This window comes from Neopsephotus bourkii, unplaced genomic scaffold, assembly GCF_033783945.1.
Source record: "Neopsephotus bourkii isolate Nb327-2 ecotype Australia unplaced genomic scaffold, CSIRO-AGI_Nbou_v1 NB_1314, whole genome shotgun sequence".
Lineage (NCBI taxonomy): Eukaryota > Metazoa > Chordata > Aves > Psittaciformes > Psittacidae > Neopsephotus > Neopsephotus bourkii.
Genome location: NW_026901795.1, coordinates 342347 through 368939, shown reverse-complemented (window position 1 = coordinate 368939; position 26593 = coordinate 342347). Strand labels below are relative to the sequence as shown.

Genomic DNA, 26593 nt, shown 5'->3' with positions numbered 1-26593 from the left:
TTTTGTTGTTGTTGTTGAATTCTATCATAACTTTACTTGTTTTTTAAGTAAATTATCCTTCTTATCCCAAATTAATCACATCTGCTGTTTTTTATGTATCTGGAGTAGTAAATACCTGTAATTTCACTCAACGCCAAATCTATTAATTGAAATTCAGTAATAGCCTTGCATTCAGATGAGGCCATGTATTTTTAACTGCCTTTCCTGAGAGGACTAATAAGTAACGTATGTGGAGATAAACTCTGAAAGGAAAGACAGCTACCTGATTAATTTCTTAATTCACTAATGACCATAGTCTAAATTTATTGCATATCTAAACTAGTAGAGTAGACCAAATTTACCTTAGGGGAAAGCAGAAAAAGTAAATTGAACCTTCCTGGATGTTTATAGCTGGGATGTTTCAAATAGGGGTTATAATAAGTTAAGAATGATGTAAAATCTCCTAGAAACATCATTGATGAATGTGCCACTTGCAAAAGCTGGCAGCTGTAGCAGATACACAGTTTATTCTTTTTGGGGTCTGGGTGCTCTAGATCTGTCCTGCCAGCTTTGCAGACATGTGGTAGTAATGCCCTATAACCCACACTGCTAGGGTCTAGACAGGCATTAACTTACCAGACTAAAGCAGTCAGAGCTGTCAGAAGACTATAGCTCCTTTAAGTTGAAAATGATAAATTTTTAATAACAATGTGTGGCAGTATCTTCAAGAACATGGTTTAGTGCTGGACTTGAACTTGGCAGTGTTTGGACTTGATGATCGTTAAGGTCTTTTCCAACCTAAATGAATCTACGGTTCTGTGATTCTTCAGAGAAGGAGCTTTCGTTAACTCTCCAAACACCAAATCGTGACACAAACAGCAGACTGAATTTGCTGTCCCTAAGAATGTTAAGATCTGTTAATCTCTTGTGGCTGCCCAGTTTACCAAGGCTGTTTGCTGTGTATTTGATTACAAATCATTATTATGGAGTACTGGTTATTTATGTTGTGTACAGGGGCAGATCTGTTGCTGGTCAAATTCCTCCCAAAGGGCTCAGTACACGTAGAGAATAGGAGGAGCATCAGCAGCATTACAGATTGCAGCAAACACATTTCATACAAAAGGAAGAAGAGCAGAAAGGAGAAAAAATTAGAGAAGGAAAAGAGAAAATACAGTGATCGTGAGAAAACTATGCTGCTTGAAGAAGAGAATACATAAACTGACAATCAAATACATCAGGTGTTACACAAGCAACATGTCTCGTCCACCAGGAAGAAAGCAGGAGAACCACAAAATAGTAAGACATTTTTCTAATGTGTAATTAAAATTGTGCATGGACTAAGAACCAGCTATTATTGTATTGATACATTTTATACATTTGTATTTCTGATTAGCCTGCAAGTACTGAAAGGATGGGGATGAGTCTGCCAGTATGAGAGCAGAGGTGCTGGCGGCACTTACGGCTACAGTGTGACCCCCTTTAAGCTGCCAACAAGCTGCCAGCTCTTAAGCAGCGGCATAAAAAAAGCCTGCCCACAGGCATGTTGTGACACCCATATCTGTGTATACGTATGTATAATAAACTGGAGACAGAGGAAGTTGCTAGTAAATAAGAGAGAACATAGGCAATTCTAGAAAAGTGATAACTAATGTTTTACTTTATGTCTAGTGCTGAGATTCTGAGCAGGCTTAGGAAAGGTGGGCACAAAGTTTCTGAGATTGGAAACTGTTCAGGAGCAGAGGTGTAAGTGCATAGAGAGATTTATCATCAAAGATAGAAATTCCAGGTGTGCCTGTGTGGTGAGATAGTCGTTAAATGAAATGTAAAGAGAAGGATACCTCTGTTCTGTGTTTGAATTGCTCAGCTCCACACAGATCTTTCTTCAGGAACCTAGAGTCTTAGAAGTCTTTGTATGGTGAATGATGAATTTTTGACAGGAGCTGGGGAAATGGGGAAATTCCAGGAGTCTTTAAGACAATGTTGTGTCAATTTCTGAAAAGGGGACAGAGGTCTCCACTGAAAAAGAAATAGAAGAATAAAATATAATTAAAGTTGAAATATGCAAGGTTTTGCCATAAAAAATACTCCCAACAGATTGCAAGAGTGGCTGATAAATACAATTATGTTGATGAAGTATGCTCAAGTTTATCTCAGATTATTGTCTTATTACAACATAGACTTTTTGCTGAGATTACAACAATGCAGAACCTGTACAACATCCATTTACTGCATTAAAAACTTGTAAATGAGAATTTGGCAAAGTTTGCAATATTAATGTAAACAGGAGTTATCACCAAGGTAAGTTTAGGAAATGGTTTCATACTACTTAATATTTTAAAGAGTGACTTCTTTAAATGGGAGCATTGATTAAACTCCAAGCTTTTGATGCAAAGGGTGCAGGAAGAGATCTTCTGAACAAGCTGTGCTTCTTTCCTTGTGTGATTCATTCTGCTGTTTTACTGGTATTCACTATTATTTTTTCTACAGGCTATAAAAAGTACCTATAGTGTGCCCACATACCACACGCCTGTAGTACTTCCTTTAATTAGTGTCTGTCTGAGAAGTTTAGTGAGAGTCAACCTAGTCTCTTGCCTAAGGGCCAGCATGTACTCCTGCTCAATACAGTCAATTCTGCAGTGCCATGGAGGTGATCTCGTGGGGCAGGGAGAGAAGAAAACGTTCCTCCAGATTGGAGCACAGCTAAAGAACCCAGACTAGTGCTTGTGACAGCATCTGTGCAGAGATATGACTTTGACCGTTTCAGTTGTGTTCCATGCTCCTTGAGCAGGTGGCTGTAATCCTCACCCATCCCTTTTATCCTGCTCATGCTGGGGAGCCATACAAACCACATCTGTACTAAGATACAGAAGTAATGTCCCAGTCAGATTGTCCAGGCATTTGGAGAGCTAGTATTGACAGCAATCCAACTTACATGTAAAGACTGATAAAGAAAGGGAAATGTCAGTGGGACTGATTCTACTCTGCTTGTCATTATTCTTTACCCTTGTACTGAATTATAATATCTTGTCATTATTCTGAGCCATTTTTTTTAATCTACTTTTTATTTACTGGGGAAAGCAGCTGTTAATCTGGATCATATCAACCATACCTTTGGAACTGGAATTTCGGTGTATACAGTGTTTTTCCTATTGTAGAAGCCTGTTGTAGAGCTCATTGCTTCTATTATCTTTCCTGCAACTAAATGGTTGTCATTAATCGTGGATGGTGTTTGACAGCATTTATCAAGCCAGCATGCATATGTGTGGCTATAGAATGCAAGAATGCACCTGATGAAAGTATCCCAAGAAACAGTATTTCTGACAATCAAAATCCCTGTACAGAGATTCAAGTGATGATCAGTTCAGGTTCTGTCACACATGGACTGTGGATTTCAGTGATTACACCTCTATGGACAAAAGGTTCTTTATTACTGTAAATATTAGTTTTGCTTGCTTTTAATACAGTAGCAGCTCACAAGTGTGGAAAAGTTTGATTCTAGTTTTCTTCATTTTTAATTTTCATCCTTTCTAGCAGAGCAGAGAACTTTTTGTACTCACCTATGGGGCTTTGGTAGCCCAGCTGTGCAAGGACTATGAAAAGGATGAAGATGTCAACACCTTTTTAGACAGAATGTAAGTACTGCTTTAAATGGTCAGCCTTCTTGATAATGCTGTTTGTCCACCTATATATTACATTTCAGCTTTATGTCTGTTATCTTACGAGTTCCAGCAGTCCGTCTAGGATTACAGAGATCAAAGGGATAAGGTTCAATATTCTGTCAATAGAAATAATGATAATTTGTGAATTAAGATCAACAATTAGCTTCTGAATTCTTAGGAAAAAAGTGTCAGGTTCGTTTTGGTATCTTACATTTGTTTCTTGTTGATCTTTTTTACGCTGATTAATAATATAAACTTATAAATTTCATCTCTTATATCCATGTATTCAATTTCAACTTCCACATTAGCCATCCTCTTCTATTTCTTTGTACTCATGTTATTTCAATGTTATGTCAAACTAGACAAGCTTTTTGTTTCTCACAGGTCTTCTCTAGTTGACACGCATTTCTGTGTTCACTGTTGATGTAGCCTTCCTGTGGCTTCCCCTCATCCAGCTACACCATGGTTTTGTGAAGAAGCATCACAACTCCAGGTTGTGGGAATTCGACTTAAGTGATTTAGTCAATACGCAGCCTCCTTTTGTAGTCACGTGCCTTCCCGAGGGTGTAATTTGGGAATCTGACTTGGATGCCCTGAATTGTCCCGTGTGGGGTGATACTGTTCTCCCATCCTTGGGTTAGGGGTAGACAAGCCACTCACCTTTAAAAGACCATACAACAATGAGCGAGATAGCACAAGTGGTCAATGAGGAACTGATATTTTCATGGATAACCTGCTTTGGAAAATGAAGATCTTATGTTTATAGGAACCTGACATCCTGACCAAGATTGTTAGACAGTATTCTTAGCTCTTTCTGTATATAAATGTTTTACATATGTAATCCCTAGTGAGAAGAGTACGTTTCACTATACAGTTGCCAAATAATTGCTTGACAATTTGTTTTGATTTGACTTTGTAAATCTAAGGTATAAAAGTTGAAGAGGATCTAAGTAGTCTAGTACATCACCAATACATACCTTGCTAACTGCTGATGACATCTTTACCAATATTATTGATATTGATCCTTATGCAATAAATAAATATTTCATATTTCCTGATGCATGACATAGTTCAGTTTTAAACTTCACGCTGCCAAAACCACTTTCGGGTCTTGTCAATGCATTAGACATCAGATCACTTTATGGCTTGTTGTCAAAGACATGGTACAAAATCATCAGTAAGGAAATCCATCAAGTTCAGGCTGCTTCACTGTGTAGGAACTCTGACAAAGAGTCAGAGACTGCCAACATTGATATAAATGGAAACAAAATATTCCCTAAAAATGTTTCTGAGTTCAGATTCTTTCATATCATTTGTGTTAATCTCTTTCCCTTTTTCAATAGGGAATTAGCATAGATATTTTGCGCACTCTGTAGTTACCGACCTTTATTGTTAAGTGAGAGCAAGGAATAAATATTTGTTTTATAAAAAATTCCATTAGCTTCCATCCTTTTTCATTTCTCTGAAATTGTAGTGTTTTTTAATGGAAAATGAAGGTGGTAGTGTACTGAAACTGTATATTAGCTAGCAACTTTTGGATTCTTTCTGCAACTAGTAGATGAAGGGAGAGAACATGTTTAGGAAGAAGACAGAGAGGGAAAAGCAAAAAGTGAAGTGAAGAGATAAAAGGATAAAGTGAAAAAGATTAGTTGTGAGTCCATGTTCCTATGGATTTTCCTGGTACTTGAATGCTGCAATGAGGCTGTCCAGGGTTTCATATAATCATATAATCATAGAATCATAGAATAGTTAGGATTGGAAAGGACTTTAGAGATCAGCAAGTTCCAGCCCCCCTGCCATGAGCAGGGACACCTCACACTAAACCATGTCACCCAAAGCTCTGTCCAGCCTGGCCTTGAACACCATGAGGGATGGAGCATTCACAGCTTCCTTGGGCAACCCATTCCAGTACCTCACCACCCTCACAGTAAAGAACTTCTTCCTTATATCCAAATTTCCCATGTTTTAAGTTTTAACCCATTACCCTTTGTCCTGTCACTACAGTCCCTAATGAAGAGTCCCTCCTCAGCATCGTTATAGCCCCCCTGGAAGGCTGCCATCAGGTCTCCATGCAGCCTTCTCCAGGCTGAACAGCCCCAACTTTCTCATCCTGTCTTCATACAGGAGGTGCTCCAGTCCCCTGATCATGTTCATGGCCCTCCTCTGGACTTGTTCCAACAGTTCCATGTCCTTTTTATGTTGAGGACACCAGAACTGCACACAATACTCCAGGTGAGGTCTCACAAGAGCAGAGTAGAGGGGCAGAATCACCTCCTTGGGCCTGCTGGTCACACTCCTTTTGATGCAGCCCAGGATACAGTTGGCTTTCTGGGTTGTGACTGCACACCGAAGCCGGCTGATGTTTGTTTTCTCATCGACCAGCACCCCAAAGTCCTTCTCTGCAGGGCTGCTCTGACTCTCTTCTCTACCCAGCCTGTAGCTGTGCCTGGGATTGCTCTGACCCAGCTGTAGGACCTTGCACTTGGCATGGTTAAACTTCATGAGGTTGGCATCAGCCCACCTCACAAACGTGTCAAGGTCCCTCTGGATGGCATTCCTTCCCTCCAGCGTGTCAACCGAACCACACAGCTTGGTGTCATCGGCAAACTTGCTGAGGGCGCACTCAATCCCACTGTCCATGTCAGCGACGAAGGTTGTTGGACAAGACCAGTCCCAACACCGATCCCTGAGGGACACCACTCGTTACTGGTCTCCAGCCGGACATTGAGCCATTGACCACAACTCTTTGTGTGCGGCCATCCAGCCAGTTCTTTATGCACCGAGTGGTCCATTCATCAAATTGATGTCTCTCCAATTTAGAGACAAGAATGTCGTGTGGGACAGTGTTGAACGCTTTGCACAAGTCCAGGTAGATGACATCAACTGCTCTACCCCTGTCCATCAGTTCTGTAGCCCCATCATAGAAGGCCACCAAATTGGTCAGGCAGGATTTCCCCCTAGTGAAGCCATGCTGGCTGTCACCAAGCACCTTGCCTTAGTGTGCCTTCCAGGAGAATGTGCTCCAAGATTTTGCCAGGCACAGAGGTGAGACTGACTGGTCTGTAGTTCCCCGGGTCATCCATTTTCACCTTCTTGAAAATGGGGGTTATATTTCCCTTTTTCCAGTTGTCAGGAACTTCACCTGACTGCCATGATCTTTCAAATATGATGGACAAGTGGCATAGCAACTTCATTCACCAGCTCCTTCAGGACCCACAGATGGATTTCGTCAGGTCCCAAGGATTTGTGCACATTCAGGTTTTTAAGACGGTCTCAAACCAGATCCTCTCCTCACGTCTGCCTTCCAAGTCTTGAGTGGTGCAGTCAGAGCCTTTGCCAGTGAAGACTGAGGCGAAGAAGTCATTAAGAACCTCAGCCTTCTTCAAATCCTGTGTAGCTAGTTCTCCTGATTGCTTCCAGGGAGGGCCCATGTTGTCCCTGATCTGTCTTTTATTTGCAGTGTACCTATAGAATTCCTTCCTGTTATCTTTCACATCCCTAGCCAAGTTTAATTCTGACTGGGCCTTAGCTTTCCTAACCTGGTCCCTAGCTTCCCAGACAACATCCCTGTATTCTTCCCAGGCTGCCTGTCCTTGCTTCCACCTTTTATAAGCCTCTGTTTTCATTTGAATTTTCCTCAGCAGCTCCTTATCCATCCAAGGAGGTCTCCTGGCCCTCCTGCTGCACTTCCTTCTAGTTGGGATGCAACACTCCTGAGCTTGTAGTAGGTGATCCTTCAGTATCAACCAACAGTCTTAGGCCCCCCTGCCCTTTCAGGGCTGAACTCCTCAGCATGGAGGTGAATGCTGTGTCATGGGGGGGCAGTTGTTTTCTTCTCCTGGACAGAGACAGTGTGAGATGAACTCTGGGGATCACATGGGAATGGAGAAAATCTTGTGCTATGTTATTCCATCCTATTTTTAGTGGCAAAGCAGTATTAATCAGGCATATTATTTGTATACTATTTCTATATTGCATTATTGCATTCATATACCTAACATATAATATTTATTCACATATGTAAATATAAATGTATATATAGAAAATGTGTATATAAGCAACTTTTATATCATCCTCACCAGCAGTATTGTGCTTAAAGGGGTATGATTCCTTAAAAGACTGCAGGAACAGCAATCTCACTATGCTGCAAAATATGGCAGAAAGAAGAATCTAGGCCAGCAAAATCTGTTGCCTCCAAAGCCATGCATTTGGGAACATGCAGCTGTTTTGCTGAGAAAGCACAAAAAACAGATTAGGGATATGGTAGGTGGAAAGAAGTTGCCCATTTTGAATGTTAACTTTCTTTGTTTTCTTCTTAGGGGATACGGCATTGGTGTAAGGCTGATAGATGATTTTTTAGCTCGTTCAGCTGTGAAAAAGTGCCGCAGTTACTCTGAAACTGCAGACATGATTGCACAGGTAAGTAGCATTTACATTCTCTAGAGATTCATCAGCTTCAGTGGTCTTAGCTTTTCCCTCCTTCTCCGTCAGTTTTTTCCAGAACACTTACTTACATTTTCTGCTATATCATGATTGTTTAACCAAAAATCCCACTCATGCTTCCGTTGGGTGAAATACGGCCTTTTCCTTATCTACGACTTTGCATCAACTAGTAGCTCACAGAGGCTGGCTTTGAGAGGAGGCATAAGTTTCTACCTGTGTAGCATAGTGCTACGTCAGGCTGGAGGGTGAGGAGGAAATAAACAAAATGCAAAAAAATGTATTTTTTAGTGAGATAAGAATTTTTTTATTGTCTTGATAAACCCAAAGTGGTAAGTTCACCCCAAAGAGTTGTTAGAACCACAGAATTGGTTCACATGAGTATTGCCTTTTATATCTGAGTTGAGGACAGAGAACATAAAATGGGATACAACCTGTGAGAGGCTGCCAACCCCTGATCTAAACTGACCTTAAGAGTCAGTGGCTAAGCTGTGAAATAGGAGCTCACTCCTCTAAACAAGATAACAAGGTTTTATTGAGGAACAAAGACAATAAAGAAAAAGCAACTGCTCTGGGTGTGTGACCATAGCCAGAGGCTCACTGATTAGCATTTTTTACAGGTTTATATACTTTCACTATTGCGTTAGCTGTATACATATTCATAATTCCCACATATAGGTGGGGAATATTATAACTAGCTCCAGGAACTTATTCTCATAAGTCCCTCCTCTTGGCATCTGCACACTGCTCTGCGGTGATTGTGGACAGGGGTCTTGAGGATGAAGTAAGCAGTCTTCCTTATGCAGGCAGGGGTCTTCAAGATGAAGTAAGCAGTCTTCCTCACGGTGTACTTTTCACCTTTGGCACAGCTGGATGCCCCAGTAATCACAAAACTAGCTGAAACCACATATCTGTAACTTTTCTGATAGCTGATAAAGATTTAGAACAGTGTGACCTTCGTGCAAAATTTGTTGCAAGCAAAACAGGATGGGCAGACAAGGAGTATCCAAAGGTAGCAGATGTTTGGGAGGCACTCTAAATGAAATTCTAAGTAGAAGGATGGTGTGAAGTAATTCGCTCCTGTTTAGTGGGGCCACTAAATTCTGTTATCTCACCACAGACTTACAACACATTGTTCTTTATCTTCAACCGAAGTTAAGCTAAAAGTACTTTAACCCTATATTTTCCAGGCACTAGCTTTCCTCATATCACGCCTCATATTCCCCCCCCCCCCTCCCCCCCCTTTCTTTTATCTTTACAAATTCTTTTGCTATGTGACTCCATTTTGCTCAAGAGTTCTGGCCATTTTCAACTTGTTGTCTAATCTTGTGTCTTTAGTGAGCTTTGTGAACTCATACAGTTATATCCACATAGCAACACCTATGATTTGCGAAAGCCAATACATTTATGGGTTTATCACAGTTCCTTCCTTTTTCTTAATCTATTTGGCTTGAGCCATAATTTCCATTTCTGTTTTTTCTCATTCATTCATTTTTCTCAAAGATTAATTTTGCCTCCTCAAATGGATCATCACAAGACTGAATTTTTAACATTCTAATTTTTGATTCTGTTCCCTCAGGAGTAATTATTTCAAATCGTAATTGCTCTACGGTCCTACAGACCATTCTTCTACTCATCAGGGGAACAACACAAGTTACACAAGGTTTACACAAGTAAACCAGTTATTAACAAAACAAAACACAGCAGGGTTCCTCTTAACCCCCCAAAGTTCCACCAGTTATTGTTCCACCATTTTTCCATATCCAAGTTAAACCCTTTCCAGGTTTGTGACCTTTTTCATTCCAGTAATTATCTTTTTGATAGCTTTTCCTTTGTCATTTATCTGTAAACAACAGTTGGATAGATTGAATTTTCCACATGCATCCCCTTCCTGGGCTAAAAGGTAATCCAGGGCTAAGCGATTTTGATATACTGCTGTACGAATTTTGCTATTCTGCTTGGCTAATACTGTTAATGCATCACCAGTTTTGTTAGTCACAATTTCTAAGACTGCTTGCAATCTAATTATGCTATTTAACATATATATATATATATGTATATATATATATATATATAGGAGTCTGGTATCCCCAGGATCCATCCTTACTCCAGGAGGCAGGATTGTAGTATGCAGTAATTCACTCCAGGGGCCATGATCATCTTTCCGGTTTCCAATCTGTAGGTCCTTTTTTGTGCCAGATATTTCAGGTACATCAGAATAGACTGGCACCCCTAATCGTTCCCCCCTGCGTATTGGTAATAAAAAGACTTGGCCGGATGGTTCCCAAAACACATGTTCCAGTCCAATTCCCAGGTAATTCAGAGTATGCATATTTACCACAGATCCAATATAGTCCTTCTGGAGCTTCCCACTTATCCCCAGGATTCTTATTTAAAGTCCAGTTTTTCCCTCCATCTGCAATATCCAAAGGATGGCCCCAAGTTGTTCATTTTCTTACTGTTTCATTCCAAATCCTACTGTTTTCACAAGTTAAACTCCCCACTGGCTTTTCCCCTTGTCTCCAAGGGGGCTTTTGCCAACAGTTTTGACCAGTGATACTTGTCTATAGTGCCCATTGTTTTGCTCTCTGGACTTTGCTTGAGTTTGATATATTATTGTTGGTAATATTAATTTCCTTTGACTCCCAAGGACATTGTTCCCCCATATTGGTACCCCCACAAACATAACAATTACTTATATTGAGTACTTTTGCTATATTTTCTGCCAAATTCACAAACAAATTTCTGGCAATCATGGGAATTTTGTATTTGGCCCCAGTTTTCATTTCATGATATAAAGAAAGGAACAGTAGTTCCTCCTCCTTGTCTGAGTGTACAGCTTCCTGGATCTTGATATAAAGTTCCTGAGTCTGAGCCAGTGCCACCAATCTGCAGGCCAAAAGTGAGTTTGGCCATTTTCCAATCCTAATTCCAGGTTCTGGGTTTATTTATGGTTAAGTTCAGTGGGTTACACTGGTTTCTCCTGCACTCATTTGGGGCTGTCAGTCTCTCTAGCTTAACTACCCAATGGCCTCGCTCCTCTAGACTCTGGGTATCCTCTCCTGGAGTATAATCTGTGGACCAACTTACACAGGTCCAAGAAGTACAATATTTCCAATTCTTTGTACAAGTAGAACTTGCCACTTTAGATTTGTACCTCCAAGAGGAGCACATATATTTTTGATCATGGGAGAAGGTTGGCACCCGCTCTATACTTCCACGTCCTTCTACCCAGTTGCCACTGTCTATTGCTTCACAAGCATCAAAGATTATGCTTGCTGAGCTATTTATGTTGGTAATTTCAGTTCACCCTACTACTATTCTGTCTTTCCCCAGGGACTACACTTCGACAACCATTCTTTTACTTTTGCTTTAGGATCATAACATATTATCTTGCCTGTAACATTACATCTAGCGTACTCTGTATTGTTATGGGTGCACATCTCGAGCGGGGTTCCACTGCATTGATAATGGGTGTCATAGATTAAAGTTTCTGTGGTCAAGTGTCCACTCAAAGTGGTCTTTATACATTCTGAGCAATCAGAGGAGGCTTGTACTTGTGACAGGGACAGGAGCCATAAGATGAACAGAGGTCCAGCATGACATACACCTCCACTCCTTTGGCCTGTGGGGTTGCTGCCCACAGCCGAGGTATGTTTATGCTTCGCGGTGGCAGGCGTAGAGGCCAACCTGGGCTTGCCCTCAGCCATCTTATTTTTTCCTATTCAATTTTCACGCAAACTTTATTCACACACACTTATAGTGGATTCCCACGTATCTTCACTTACCTCCCACTCTCATGGTACCAGTAACTCCCAGACACAGAGTAGAGTAAGTACCTCAGTGTCCCGTAATCATTGTCTATTCTGTTATCTCACCACAGTCTTACAACACTAACATTGTTCTTTATCTTCAACTGAAGTTAAGCTAAAAGTACTTTAACCCTATATTTTCCAGCCCCCCCCCCTTCTTTTACCTTTACAATTTCTTCTGCTATGTGACTCCATTTTGCTCAAGAGTTCTGGCCATTTTCAACTTGTTGTCTAATCTTGTGTCTTTAGTGAGCTTTGTGAACTCATAGGGTTATATCCACATAGCAACACCTATGATTTGCAAAAGCCAATACATTTATGTGTTTATCACATAAGCTGAAATTAAAATTGAAATACATAGTATGTCCAGTCCCTTTAAACTGCTGAGTCACTGTAAAGATGTGGTAGTTCATAGATACTGAGTTGGCTTAGACTAATGCCTGCTTAGGTCCTCGTCAGCGATCTCCTTTATCCTTTGTGATTTTCAGCTATGAAGTGTTGCCAGTGAAGATATACCTCGCCTTTCCCAATGGCAAAAATTAACCACGCTTTATAAAAAAGAATTGTTTCATAGAATCATAGAAGAAGTAGGGTTGGAAAGGACCTCAGAGGTCATCTAGTTCCAACCCTTCTGCCATAGGTAGGGACACAAAAGGAGTGATGCGCATCAGTTAATTGAACTGAGTTTAATTTCTATTGGCTTATTTTAGGAGACAAAAATGTGCCTGGCTTTCACTGCTTGAGAATTATTGGCAGTATCAGCTAAATGTAGGCATTACGTTTAACCACTGACTGCAGAACTGGGAAGCAGCAGGCTTTCTATACACTGAAGTAAGGCTGATTATACAGTGAAGTGTATGCTGATTATAGAGGAATATGTCAGATCAAAGTATATGTGGTTGTTATCAGGTGGTGTGTGGTCCTGCTCATGTTAATCGTGTCAGAAATACCTACATTACATCTGACTGAAATGGAGGGACAGAAGGTACATTATGATTCCAGAAATGCTTGTCATAGAGAAACTGATGGCTGTCACAGAACTAGAGAAAGGACCTCTTGCGTTTGTTGTTGCCGGTAGGGCACAGCACATGCATACACCACTATTTGCAAGTTTAAAGCAGAAAAAGGTGACGTTAATTACTAAAAACCAGACAGATCCCATTAGCTCATAAAAGAGTGTAAACTATAGTTCTTCCTGTGTATTTTGGACTCTTAGGTCACAGTGATGTATAACAAAGCTCTCCTCTGGAGAAGCTGGACCAGGGTATAGGATCCATTTGAGATAGTGAGGGCATCTGAATGAAAACCACAAGACAAGCAGTATTTCAATCACTGTATTAAAATATATTGTCTTACAAAAAAATGATGCCAGGCTGCAAGATCACTTTTTTTTTTTTTTTCACTTTTATGTTCTTTAGGTGGTATTTTTACTTTATTTTCTCTGGATTTTTGCATATATTCCAGATACCTGTTTTTCTGGGTTTTATGTCTCATGGTTCCCTAATTTACAAATGCATTAGTACACTTGAACCATCAGTCTTAAATACAGGTTATTCAAAAACAAAATAGAGCAAGAAATTAACCATCAAAGTAAGGAAAAATACTCTATTTCTCTGCAGGTGGTACTTCAAAAGACACTAACTGAGAGAAATAAAATTACTTGGAAAGATTGGAACAAACTTTAAAGCACACACAGTCTCTTGAAAAGACTATTTTTAGCAAACTAAAAGAGGTGTTCTGTAATGGTATATCCTTTCTAAGACAAAATGTGGTATGGGAAGCATTTTCACTTTTCTTTGACAAAACATTTTTATATAGTCTTCAAGCACATTTGTCTGAGGCATATACCATCAAATCATATGTAAAATGACCAGCAAGTAACTGCAAATACTCTGTTAATGTTACTGGTTCAGAATTGCAGGGAAATGTACATGATCTCTTTAACTCTTCAACAGTAGCACTCTCAGCCAGGAGAAAGTGCTTAAATACTTAACTGCATTAACTCTTCTGAAGTAGAAATCTGTTTGAGGGTGAGTGTGTAGAGTAAAACCAGTTCAAAGTCAAAGTAATTAAAGCAGTTAATCGGTTAAAATAATTAGAGCCAAGTGTCCTGTAAACATAGCAGTTATCCTGCAGTCCTATGGAAAGAAAAGGAGAAGTTTGTATGATCAGGCTGTCAGTGTTCCCTGTGGAAATAGAAAGAGATGAAGCAAAGGAAAAAAGAATAAGGCGTATAAAGCCAGCTTGCCATATTAAGAAATAAATACAAGAAGAAAGGTGCACCTAAGGCAATGACTTAGGGCTTAAAACTTCAACCAGTGGTTCAGACTGCAAGGCCTGAGATTTACTGCTTCCTTTTGCTGGAATGGAGAAGGGCCAACAAGTTTTGATAATGAGCCAAAGTGAGTTCCTCTGCACTGATTTTCCATTGTGCTCACTAAATTCTTGTGTTGGTGCTGTAACTTTGTGTAGTTGCAGTTGGGATTGAATAAAAAAAGATATACCAGGCCATGTAAAAGTAGGCTTTCTGCTTACTGGCAAATTGGAGTAAGAAAATAGAAAGCAACTGAGGAATGGTATTACGAACTATTGCGGTTTAACCCCAGCTGCCAAGTGGGTACCACGAAGTTGCTCACTCACTCTTTCCACCCCCTCCCCAGTAGGATGGGGAGGAGAATAAGGAAAAAGGTAACCCCCTATGCATTGAGATAAGAATAGTTTAATAATTGAAACAAAAGTAACTTAATAATGATGATAGTGATGATGATGATGATGATGAAGATGATATGATGATAATAAGGGGGGGAGGGGAGAGAGAGAGAAGAAGGAATAAACACTGCCCCCTGAAAAAAAAACCAAGTGATGCACAATACAGCTCCTCACCAGCCACTGATTGATGCCCAGCTTGTCCCCGAGCAATGTTCGGTCCTTTCCAGCTAAGTCCCCACAGTTTACACACTGGGCATGATGTTCTGTGGTATGGAATATCCCTTTGGATATTTCAGGTCAGAAGTCCTGTCTTTTCTCCCTCACAGCTTCTTGTGACCCTCCCCTCTGGCAGAGCATGAGACTTAAAAGTCCTTGATCAGGGTAAGTGCTGCTTAGCAATAACTAAAACATTGGTGTGTTATCAGCACTGTTCTCAGACTGAAGCCAGAACACAGCACTGCTAGAAAGAAAATTAACTCCATCCCAGCTGAAACCAGCACAAGAACAAAGCTCAGCTGAAAAAGTGATGTCCAGAACTGGATTCAGAATTTGGATCTGAGTATAGCTGAGGATTACTTTTGAAATGAGATGATAATTTTTCCTCTATAATCCTACAAAATTAAATTTTCTCATAAGACCTTAACATCATTTATCTGATTGAAAGAGATGTAAAAACACCCCAGCTTCTGGTTTTAGATCTAATCCTAGACAGTAACGTCATCATGCCCCAGGAGGTGTCTGCACGTGCTATAGGTGGGAGCAGCTGGGCCATACCCTCTGGTCCACAGTGAATTAGAGCTGGCTCACAGTTCCGTAACTGTGTTTATACAGTGCTGTGCCTAAGGATATATCCCTTGATGAAAAGCAGTGGCTGAAGAGATGGAAGCTCTTTGGAAGCTCAGTACCTCCTAAACACAGCAAGCATACGGCTCTGCAGCTGCTTGTTGAGAGGTCCTTGGGGACCAACTGGGCTGGGGTAATCCAACCATGTCACCCCCGAGGCCAGAGCTATTGGGCCAAGAGAAGTGATTCACCTTCTCATGGGAGACCCTGGCACACAAGGTCTCTATGTATTGACATACGGCTAGTTTGAAAGTCTGGCAGAGGCTGGTAGAATTTGCAAAGCTGGTAAATGCTGCTTTTCAGATCTCAGCAGCGAGAGGGAAATGCATACAACAGGTTGCTGTGCTAAATTATAGACATTAAACTGTAAAATAAAGTTCTGCACTGTAAAGAGTAAAGAAAAGTTTGTGAGTACAAGGAATCAGCAACAGATGGAAAGACCTTTAGAGCATTTTGCTCTTCCTGAACACTGACTGTGGAAAAGTACTAGGAATGAAAAGTATGCTAGCAAAAATGTTATTTGGCTGCCTTTCCCTTTCTAAACAGATTAATTCTGGTCCTTCATTAATCTTGTTATTATATAATATGATAGTTTAAATTTTTTAATAGTCTGTATTTGTGCACTCATATTTTGGTGGACATCAGGGTTAATGCAAAACCTAAATTTTCCAAGAGAAAATGTTGATTCTACTGTTTGTTTTTTTTTCCTCCCAGTTCGTTTTGGATAGTGTTGACAATAAGCTTTACCTCTTTCCAAGCTGCCATGGTAGCTGCTGAGCTCTTAATTCAGGGACAGTATTGATACAAAACACCTTTTGTGATAGCTGCTTCAAGGACAAAGTTGAATTTGCCAAAACTAGATTCCAATTGAAAACATAGCATCAAATTAGCTTTTTTTTTTTTTTTGCCTCTTTTTATAGAAGTATCCACATGTCAATTGCATTAAGTCACAGGCATTTTGATAAGACAACTCAGAATAACACAGCCCTGGGAATAAGCTTCAGTGAGAGACTTAGGCTCCTACCAGGCACATATTGCAGTACTGCGTTAGCAGCTGCTCTTGGACATGAAGTCATTTTCAGTATGTGCTGCCTGTGAACATGAAGCAGGGTAGAGGTGAGGAGAGGAGAATGCACCTTGATTTTGCCCCTCCGCAGTAAAGGAGAAGGCCAGACTAGGAAACACTCCTGTTTCAGGTGGTCCTGGCTACTTGGGTGCAGAGCTTTGAGCTTTCTCCTAAAGAAAAAGAAGATGCCCAAGTAGGATCTCTCTGTCCTCCCACCTCTCCCTTTGCCATCCATGCTTTTGTATCTCTGTCCCAGCTATAACACAGTATACCTTACATCAACCCACTTGTTTCCCATATTAGCTTATTATTAGCATATTCCCGTATTTCCTTTATTAACTCTTTAACCTAATTAGTGGCCTCTCCTTTGCATCTCTTCTTGCTTTGTTTTTTTGTGGTACCAGTGAGGAAGGAGGTGGGACTACAGCTTTGGCAAGGGAAGTTTGGCCTGAGCAGTGGGGACATCCTGTTCAGTGGTGTTTCCATCTCCCCTTGCATGTAGGGAAGAGGTGATATGAAGCTGGGCAGTAGATGTTGGGGCATCTCTTATAGAGAAAGAGAAGACAAATGGGAAGGAATGTGTACCTTGGAAATATTTGCTATACCAGGAGAGGAGCCTGGGGAGAAAAAAAGTGTATGAGCCAGAGATGGTGTCAGACGTGCTTGCTGTTGCGACTTTCATGTTGGCAATGTTGTGCCTGTGCTTTCAGCACAGGTACATTTAGGCACATAACATGTTCCAAGTCTTCTGCAAAGTAGGTCAGCTGGGATAAAAAGCTGTAAAATATTTGCTCAAAGACCACAAGTTCTTCAAAACACACAAAGAAGATTTTAAGCAGTGGAATTAACAGTGGAATTAGCTCTTGGATTTGTTTTTACATATCTCTGCTGAAGAAGACCAGTGAGTATGAGAACAGCTGGGCAGAGTACCCTGCGTTATTGATAAAGACTTATTTGAGCAAAGCAAAAATATGATTCTTTGCAAACTCAAGGAGACTGATAATTAAATGCTGCATAAAAGCCTGTGCAGACACCTTGGATACCCTGTGTGAGAGCCACGTGGTGAATTCCAAATGGGTGAGGTAAAGCATAGGATGCTGGGGTGAAACACATTTGTCAGAAGCACTGATTGTGCATTCGTCACAACCTGCATTGCTGCTGGTCCCTCTTACTCCAGACATTAGGTTTCCTGAGATATTCAGTGAAATGAAAATCAGTCTGCTGCAAAAATATTTTCTTGTCTTAAAATGTGGAATTTCCTTCCAGGCCCTCTGTTGTACACTGTCTGCAGATCTAGTACAAACAATATTACAGAGTTCTTCAGGCACCCAGTGCCCGAAACCCAGTCAAACCCACCAAAATCTTTATGCCCGTGCAAAGAGAAGTTTTCACTGAGAGAAGATAATACCAAGTACTCTGTGGTGCAAAGTACCAGTGATGTATTTTCATTATTGTAACAAAGCACTAATAACAACTGATCGTATTTCAAAATGGGATGTTATTTTTTAACAAACACACAAAAATGCCAAACCATTTGGTAATTTCAAGTCTTTGGTGCCATATATATACTTCTGCTGTAAGATTTGTCTAAAAAATTACCTGGCAGCTCCCTGTCAGTGGAGGTCTCTGCCCCAATGTCTCAGGGAGATGTACCAGGGACTAGAGGAGTAGGGCTGATCAGTGTGACCATCCATGGTCAATGAGGTGCAGCAGGAGTCCAAAGACACTGAGATGCCCTGAGTGACCACTGGTGCCTCAAGAAAATGCTGTACCTGCAAATGGCCTGCAAATGACTCAGAAGCGATATCTTTAGTTTCTGTGGTCTGTCAGAAAGCCACACACATTTTCCATTATTATATTCACATCTTTTAAATGGTGTTACTTCATAGTAGTTTCCTGATTTACATAGGACAAGCATACTATAGTGCCTTTCACATAGGAAATTGTTAAAACCCTCTTGCAGAAGTCATTGCCCATCTCTTTTTGCTGTCAGCTTTTGATGTGTAGCCAGCAACATCAGTAGAGTATGAACCCTCGGTTCTATGGAGGACTGCATGAAGGAGTTTTCTTTGGCATTGGGAAATAATTTCATTGCATCCTTTTGAGCGAGTTTGTAACTGGGGGAGAACATGATGAAGAAGAAAGAGCCCATTGCAAAAAAATGCAGAGATGAAACTACCTAGAAGTATGCTATATTAGCAAGATATAAAAAACCTGAAAACATATTTGTTCTATGGTATTTCCCTTCTGTCTACAAAGTCCAGAACAGTCTCTCCTCCTTCATTGATTTCTTTCTGGCCTTCTTCAACTAACCTGTGAATTGTGCTATAATGTTGTTTGCTACTGCTGAAAGAGTAGAGCTGGGAAGCATCTTCCCATGCCTGAAAAGATGGCAGGGGAATCGCTTCTGGTTCCTTGTTCTCAAAAAAGCACTTCAGGTTTCTCTCGCTTAGCTTGGTGGCATACAGCTGGAAAATCTGCTCCAGTTGCTCCTTCTCCTTCCCCTCGTACACATTCCAGAACATCAGCTGGAGGTGGCTGACTTTTGACTGGCAGCTGACACAGCAAGTGGCTAGCAGGGAGAGAAGAGCTGTGGTAACTATCACACACCAGCCTAAAATCTGGGAAGACAAACAAAATGAGGTTCAGGTTAAAAAGGACCAAGTGAAAATGCTCCTTAAATCAAGAGTGTCTGACAGAGTGACCACACTTTGTACAGAGGACTTGCTGCTCCTCTTGGGACCCCACTGTGGGTGTCTCATCCCAGTTTACATTCGGTACTTGGCATTAGTGTTAATGGGGTGCCATTAACACTGGCAGTTGCAGGTTCAGGGACAGATGATCTCCAATCAGACCTGAACTATAAGACTGTATGAAGAAGAATCTAAGGGAAATCTAAATGATCAATCAAATAATGTTATGGCTGAGTAGAACTATACAGAAAACAGAGCAAAGTAGTGTCTGAGTAATTTAGAGAGGATATCGGTGAAAGTTTACTGCAACGCCATAACCACCTGGTATGTAGCATATTGGAATTGCTCACCGAATTCTGTCACACAAAGGGAGAAGTTCATAAAGAAAATAAAATATCACAATCACTAGATGGTAAATGGTTTTCTGTCTCCTGAAAGTCTTAAATGAAATTACTCAGCAAGAATTAGGATTGACACAATTCTGAATTGTGATGAATTACAATACCAAAAAAGGTAATTAACTTTTGTCCCAGGTCAATCAATCTCTTAAACTGTGACTATTTTTAGACGTGTTGTTTTCAGGCTTCTTTTTAATGTTAAATTAAAATGTTTTAAATTAATAAATAATACCCCCCAATAAAAAATAATTAGCAAACAGCAATATAAAAGATGAGCTTAAATTTAAAACGTGTTCCCCATTTCTGGTACAAGGAGATTCACTGAAATCTACGCTATTCTTGTGAACTTTTTTTGACTTCGGTGAATCAGCCCTTTGTGGCGGAAAATAATTTTTATGGCAAAACTGGTTTAAAATTACCTTCTTGTCCAGTCCTGTGAGAATGCTGGGAAGAGAAGGCATGAAAAAGGAGAAATAGCATATGCATTGGCAGGTTTGTGTTGGCACTGTCATACAGCACAATTCATCTATGCTGAGTTAGAAATAGTTGTTGTATTTTCAGAGAACTTTGGGGTTTTTTGATAGCAACTTTGTTTGACAAAATTCTGTTAAGAACATCTTAAAAGAAAGAGCTAATTCCAGAATTAGAGCAAGGCCTGGGGATGGGAAAATGTCCCTGAAATTGATACTATGGGACGTTCTTTTCTAGGGAGAGCAAGGTTTGAATGCAATTTTCTCATTCCTAGCGACACCAGCCTAGCCGTTTTACCCACCTACTGCACTGCAGTAACATCTGCAAAAAAAAACAAACCGTAGGTTTCAAACAGTAGAATTCTGTGATTCTGTGATTCTGTGAAATTCCAGTGTGTAACTCCAGTGTGAAAATATCTTCCAGGTTTTGGAGACCTTTATGGACTGGAACTGATTTCCCATGCTTTAATAATGACCACATGGAAAGCTGCAACCTTTCCCATGTGAACTCTTGCACTGATGTTAAAAAAATAGCTGCCAGTAAAAATACATATTTAGCTGAGGGAATAGAGCAAGTTTTCTCTGGGAAACAGAGAATCTTGACAAACTGTTATTCTTAGGGACTGGTATGGAGGAATAGCTTCACTTTCTTTTCTTTTTCCAGCCCTCTGTACCGACTGATGGTTTCTGTGGGTATTTGAGAAACTGTTCTTTTTAGCAGCTTTTTATTTTCTTGCAGCTTGGAGAATGAACTCATATATTCTCTTGCTATAAACTGAGTCACTGGTCTTTAACTATTTCCTATACATACAGATTAAAGTCGTAACAACTATTCGCTTTCCTTCCAAACCTCTCAAATTGTTTTGTCTGCAGCGCAGGCTTTGGCTGCATTCCAGTCCTATTTGCATGAGGACTTGAAAACAAAACCAGCTCTCAGGGAGGAAATAGTTCCAGGTGGATACAATTGTCTGGCAAAAAGTTGCTGGCTCTACAGTTTTTCCTTCCTGCTGACAATAATCTTTCCATGATTTTCTGTAGCCCTTTTTTTTTTCCCTTAGTTTTTATTTTTTGCCTCCGAATTTATTTACATTATAAGGCAGTGATCAGAAATGTATGACACAAATGTAGTGAAATGTAATACAATGTCAACTTTGTGTGTTCTGCATATTTTATTTTAGTGTTTCTCCCTTCCTCCAAGCAGGACAAAAACATTCTCTCATCTGGCATCATGAACATGAGGAATACAAATGGAAACATATTATGTAAGCAGCCATAAATCTGTCACGTCTTATTTTCCAGTATTTTTTTACTGTTAGTGACCTAAGATTTCATTGTAATCAGGATGATATAAAATAGGAGAATGCGGTATGGATTTTTTAGTAGGACAGACCCCTTTAAGGGTCTGACATCTGTTAATTCAGCCTCCTAAACAATCCAGCAGTTTTTTCTCTTTAGAACAATCTTCATTCAGGAAGAAAACTTTAAGTTATCTGGTCTTATTGATCCTGCCATCTGTGGGGACCCCTAGGAAGTGTGGCAGAGCTCAAACTGAACTAAAAGATGTATTGATTCTATTTTGCAAGGCTGCATCATGCCAAAACTTTGTTTACGTGAAACCAGTGGTTTTATCTTAGCATCTGACATCAGGATCTTCCACAGATAAATCACAGTGATGGTATAAGCTGCATAACGCTCTTTATTTATTTTTCTTACCTGGGACTGTGCTTGAAGAGTTCGTTTCAGTTCATCACTCTCTGAAAAGGGCATGGAGCTTTTGTCACAGGCAATCTTGTGTAGCTCTTCAAAGCACTCTGCAGATTTGCTCTGGCAAACTGCATGTAAGTAGGCAGGATTCTTCAAGCCACTCATGGCACATTCGTAAAAAGTCCCATTGAGCAAAGCCACAGAAAGCCACATCACAGGGGCCACCAGTGCATTTAAAGTGATTTGTCCAAAGATGTAAAAGAAATGGCAGATATTCCCTCTGGGGAATATTTTTCTGGGATTTGCCCAGCAGCCTGTAAAGAGTTTCCAGGTCTTGCTGTTTAAGAAATATCCAATAACTAGCAAAACAAAAGCTGGAGAGAAAAGAAATACCAAACCATACCTGAAGTTTTCATTGCTGCAGGGACATCTGAAAGCAACAAGAGAAAACACACGTTCACCTCCCATTGTCAGCAGTGCCATAAAACTGTAACCTATAGCAGTTTTCTGGTTCATAAAGAACTTCAGGATTGTTTGGAAAGCATCCATGTTTGATACTCACTGGAGAGGTAAAAATCAAGACGCTTTTATCTTTGGTTGAAGCAGTCTGTAGTATGTAGCAGGGGAGAGCTCTCCAGAGGAGCAGCCTGCTGCTAGCCTGCCCACGTACACGCTGTCTAGATAATGCGGTGATGTCACTGTCTGGAGAAATGCACTCACAGGAGACCCCTCCGCTACCAGAGCAGATGTTGCACATTTACGGTAATGTTTGTCAGAAGGAAAGCAAGTAATGCTCTGTATAATCAATTAAGTTTGCAGTCTTGGCAGTCTTATTCTTGGTGGGTTGTTGTTTTTCCTCATGACTGCGGATGGAGATCACAGTAAAAATGCATACCAGTTGCAGGAGTTCTTTGAGCTGTGATTATCAAAGTTGCTGTCAATGCAGTGAACGACCTAATATAGGTGCTAATGGTCCCAGCAGAGTGTGACATGGCTGAAAGACAAGTGATAAAAGTAAAACCACTTTGTGTGGGGTTGTAAATGTAGGAACATCAGAGATGGAATAGGCAGCCTTCTGCTGTACTTCACATAGCTCCAGGTTTGCACCTCTGGCTCAAGCTGTTCATAGAAGGGACAAGTCTGATTTCCAGCCTGTCTGGCCCTTCCCCTAGTTTTCTGGGGTAGAACTGGTCTACAGGATGCTGCATCTAATATTTCACCTGGGGCTTGCACACAACAGATTCAAGCAACAGAGTTGCATCCTTTTGCAGGTTGCTTTCAAGATGTACCTTGGGGTCACTCCTAGTGTGAGCTGCAGTAACACAGCAGGAAATGTATTCTCCTTAATCCTGGACAAAAACCCACTAGTGGATTTTGTGGAGGAGCTGCCAGCAGAACGAGCATCACTTTGCTACTGTAACCTCCTCTGTGGGGTGATCCGAGGTGCCTTGGAAATGGTAAGGAAGTGCCCATCTGTTTTCTCCATTCTTTGTTAATATGCAGAGGCACGGGAAGGCAAAGCCACTTGCTCAGGTAAATGAGAGAAATTGCTAGTGTTTAACCTCTCTCTCAGATTAAATGTCTATATCTAATTCCTGGGCTGCTTTGTGTTTCTGTCAATATCTAATTTGTCAGACACCTTCTGTTTCAAGAAAGCAAAATCTGTACAAACATGGTATATGTACATCATTCCAGGAATTATAGTGCCTGATATAAGACTAATTAACAAAATTATTATTAGTACATGACCAGGAAATTTTGTGATCACAAAATCATCAAGTTCACCATACAGTAGAGGTTCTAGAAGAAAGCAAAAGCACTGGAATGAATGGTAATGTATTATAAAAATTTCAGTGTACATAAACTTGGTTTTTACTAACTTCAGTGTACATAAACTTGGTTTTTAATAACTTTGTTGGAAAAGTTATTTTAAAACAACCTAGAAATCTGCTTGCCATGAATCCTGAAAAGGGGGTTCCCTTATAATAAGAGAGAAAGAAAAAGCTTGTTATTCTGGAGGAGTGGGGAAAGTGGGGGAAACTGGGCTTTTCTTTGCTTAACTGATCAGACTTGATTCTTTTCAGGTTCACTTAGCAGCAGAAGTTACCTTCCTCCAGGACAGGCTGAAGGGTGATGCTGTGACAGAAATAGGAATTACATTTTTAAGGAAGGCTGAAGACAGAAAGCACAAAAGAAATAAGTGAAAGAAATACTGGGAGAAGCCCATGCTGAGTGGTATTTTTCACCTTTTGTTTCTGAAGAAGACATGCAGGGTAAAAATGGCTTCACTGATCCAGGTGCACCAGTCATACATTTGAAAGGTGAAGAGAGCCGGGCAGCAAACAGGAGGGGCAGAGCAGGGGCAGAGCAATGTTAACTATCATGGCACAGATACCAGTATAAAAGATCAAAATGGCCTGCCCCTCCTTCTCATGTAACCATGCTCTTGAGCGGAGTGGAAGTTTTATCTCAGTATTTAGTGCACGCTGGATGCAAAATACTCATTTGGACACCAACTGTTTTCAGCTAACTGTGACCACCTTTTCCCTTTCTGTTTTTTGGTAATGTTTCAAAGCATGGTTGCTAGGTGGTGCTTTATTTCCTTGGCTATTTGTGATTAGGAATAATGAATTAATCTTCTGTGGCTCCTGGATTTAGTGTCTCGCTGCCAGGTGCCTGCTTTGATGAGTAATGGTTTGCTATTCATTGTCCTCCAGACTGGTTGTCGTGCTTTGAACCAGAGAGGGATGTGGCTTCACTGATGCAGGAGCCTGTTTGGTCCGTTACAGCTCTTTCAGACCCCAAGTGCACTTTTGCCAGCATGGCTGTTCAGCCCCATGCATGCACATGCATCAGGCTGCAGTACTGACAACTGCAGCAGTGCTTGTGTTGCTTCAAGCTATGGTCTTTTTCATGTCAGCCTGCTCTTCAAGAGCACTGGTCTTATGACCAAACTGAACAAAGCATGGCATATTTAATGTGTTGTCACTGTGGATCTGTGCTCACCTAAGGAAACTCAAATAAAAATTCAGAGATTGCCACACAAGTGGTTTGCTGGTTGTTGTGTCTGTTCTTACGTCTTCCCCTTCGCAGTGGACTTGTTACCACAACATGATTGGGAAGCAGAGAAATAGCAGCCTTGCAGAGACCTGAGTTATAGGGAAGGTTTAATGTTCCTGTGTAATGCAAAGTAATCTGAGTGAGGGTTGGACAAAACCCCAAGTCCTAGCACAGTACCCTACCCACAAGGCCAGCTCAACTTTTCACTGAAGCACTTGTTTTAAACTGAAATACAAACCCTCAATACAGTTCAGTGAAGCCCAGAGTGAACTCTGATTTTATTGCTGTGATTTGTACCCTCATCTCCTTTTGTTCCCTCAGTTGATTTACCTGTTAATCCTGCTAAGTGAAGGACACCTCTTATCTTGGGGACAGTGGGGTTCATTTCCACTAGATCTGTATGATCTTCATAATAATGTTTCTCCCTTCATCTTAATAGTGTTGTACAGTGGTGGTTTAGTGCAATGGAGCTTTAAGAGAACAATTTTGTACAGAACAAAACCTAAGCTATTCATTACCCAGCCTTGGGCTCAGCCCAACATGCCGTTACGTGGTGCAAAAGAGGAGTTACAACCTGTGACAACATATTACAGCCAGGAAAATGAAAATTTTGCTAACTTTTTTTTTTTTTCCCTTCAGTCAGGGCTGGAAAGTCTTAAGGAATTTGCCTGATTTCCCTGACTGCTGGTTATGGCCAGCTGGCTGAGGTGGGCATGTTGTGACTTTGTCTGACCACAAAAAAGATCCTTTGCAAGGCAGTGGCCATTTTTCTTTTCTCCAGCAATATCCTACCAACCAACTATTCTTCTTTTGTCATTTGCTTTTTTTGTATTTTCTTCCTACACTGGATCACCTCATCTGTTGTGTTCTAAAGATGGAGTAAGTAGATGTCAGTTAGAAAAATGGTAGTAAACAATGGACAAAACAGTGATCCACACTGCCTTACCATTAGTTGCTGACATTAGCTAGCCTATGCAGACACAGTTTTTCTTTGTCATGCTTGGTAGAGTATTCACATAAGTGTTCCTCCATGTTTCAATTTAATGTAGGTTCTTCCTTTGAAGGGATCTAACAGAGCACTCACAAATGTGCTAAGCTTATCTCTAGAGTTTCTTTCATTACAAATATAATTACATACAGAAGATATGAGTGTTACGTGAAGGCGAGAAAAAAAAACTGCCAACATGACTGCATACAAAACCAATATATAAATACCTGCTTCTATCCTTATGCATCGTATTTTCCTTCTCCCAAAAGTCACTTTATCTGTGAAAAATAGACTGCCAACATTGCCATCAAAATTGAAGATACATATGGAATACAATTTGGATATTTTCCTTACTGATTTCAGTTCGAAAGGCTGGCTCTGTGTCTTCCCTGGAAAGCCAAGGCAGCTTTGTTAACAAGACCCTGGCAGTTGCTACTGTGATTAGGAAGTGGCAACTCCCTGCTCAGATGCAGCTGAGAGGATTAACGTGAACTCTGAGGGTGTTTTTACTGCAGTTTCTCATTAGGAGATGAAATAAGGTATGGCTTGTTCCTGCAGGCTTAGGTCTATCCTGTAGCACTTTATTATACCTCTAAGGTAAACCCTTGGCCCTCTGCAACAAGGAATATTTTGACACTGACTGCAGTGGGACTGGGACATTGTTTCTTTCCTGTTTATGACGTTCTGCAGTAGGTTTACCTTTCCTTAGATGTCAATGAACAGATGAGCTCTTCAGTAGGAGAGGTATGGAGCACCTCCCATATGAAGACAG

General features: G+C 40.6%; 2 protein-coding genes across 3 annotated transcripts; one reads left to right on the top strand and one right to left on the bottom strand.

Moving 5' to 3' along the window:
- Nucleotides 1-565: 565 nt before the first annotated feature.
- Nucleotides 566-25637, top strand: TRAPPC3L (trafficking protein particle complex subunit 3L). Its single transcript, XM_061366171.1, has 5 exons — nt 566-1275; nt 3514-3611; nt 7958-8057; nt 23045-23230; nt 23858-25637. The coding sequence occupies exons 1-5, from the start codon at nt 1234-1236 to the stop codon at nt 23975-23977; spliced, it is 546 nt and encodes a 181-aa protein (XP_061222155.1). The 5' UTR covers nt 566-1233; the 3' UTR covers nt 23978-25637.
- Nucleotides 17987-22453, bottom strand: LOC133219099 (calcium homeostasis modulator protein 5-like). 2 transcript variants are annotated; one of them, XM_061366170.1, is made up of 3 exons: nt 22336-22453; nt 21783-22203; nt 17987-19129 (listed from the first exon to the last, which is right to left on the bottom strand). In XM_061366170.1, exons 2-3 carry the CDS (start codon nt 21984-21986, stop codon nt 18740-18742), a joined length of 594 nt encoding a protein of 197 aa, XP_061222154.1. In that variant the 5' UTR covers nt 21987-22203; nt 22336-22453; the 3' UTR covers nt 17987-18739. The 2 variants fall into 2 exon arrangements, with proteins under 2 accessions (XP_061222154.1, XP_061222153.1); XM_061366169.1 differs by having other exon boundaries at nt 21783-22405.
- Nucleotides 25638-26593: the final 956 nt, after the last annotated feature.

What these genes read in the sequence shown, in the direction of transcription:
- TRAPPC3L (XM_061366171.1), top strand. Translation starts at nt 1,234, where the DNA reads ATGTCTCGTCCACCAGGAAGAAAGCAGGAGAACCACAAAATA. An exon ending in AGCAGGAGAACCACAAAATA is followed by an intron (nt 1,276 to 3,513) that starts GTAAGACATTTT and finishes CCTTTCTAGCAG; the next exon opens with AGCAGAGAACTTTTTGTACT. An exon ending in TCCGAGGTGCCTTGGAAATG is followed by an intron (nt 23,231 to 23,857) that starts GTAAGGAAGTGC and finishes GATTCTTTTCAG; the next exon opens with GTTCACTTAGCAGCAGAAGT.
- LOC133219099 (XM_061366169.1), bottom strand. Translation starts at nt 22,322, where the DNA reads ATGGATGCTTTCCAAACAATCCTGAAGTTCTTTATGAACCAGAAAACT. An exon ending in CTCTTCAAGCACAGTCCCAG is followed by an intron (nt 19,130 to 21,782) that starts GTAAGAAAAATA and finishes TTGTCTTCCCAG; the next exon opens with ATTTTAGGCTGGTGTGTGAT.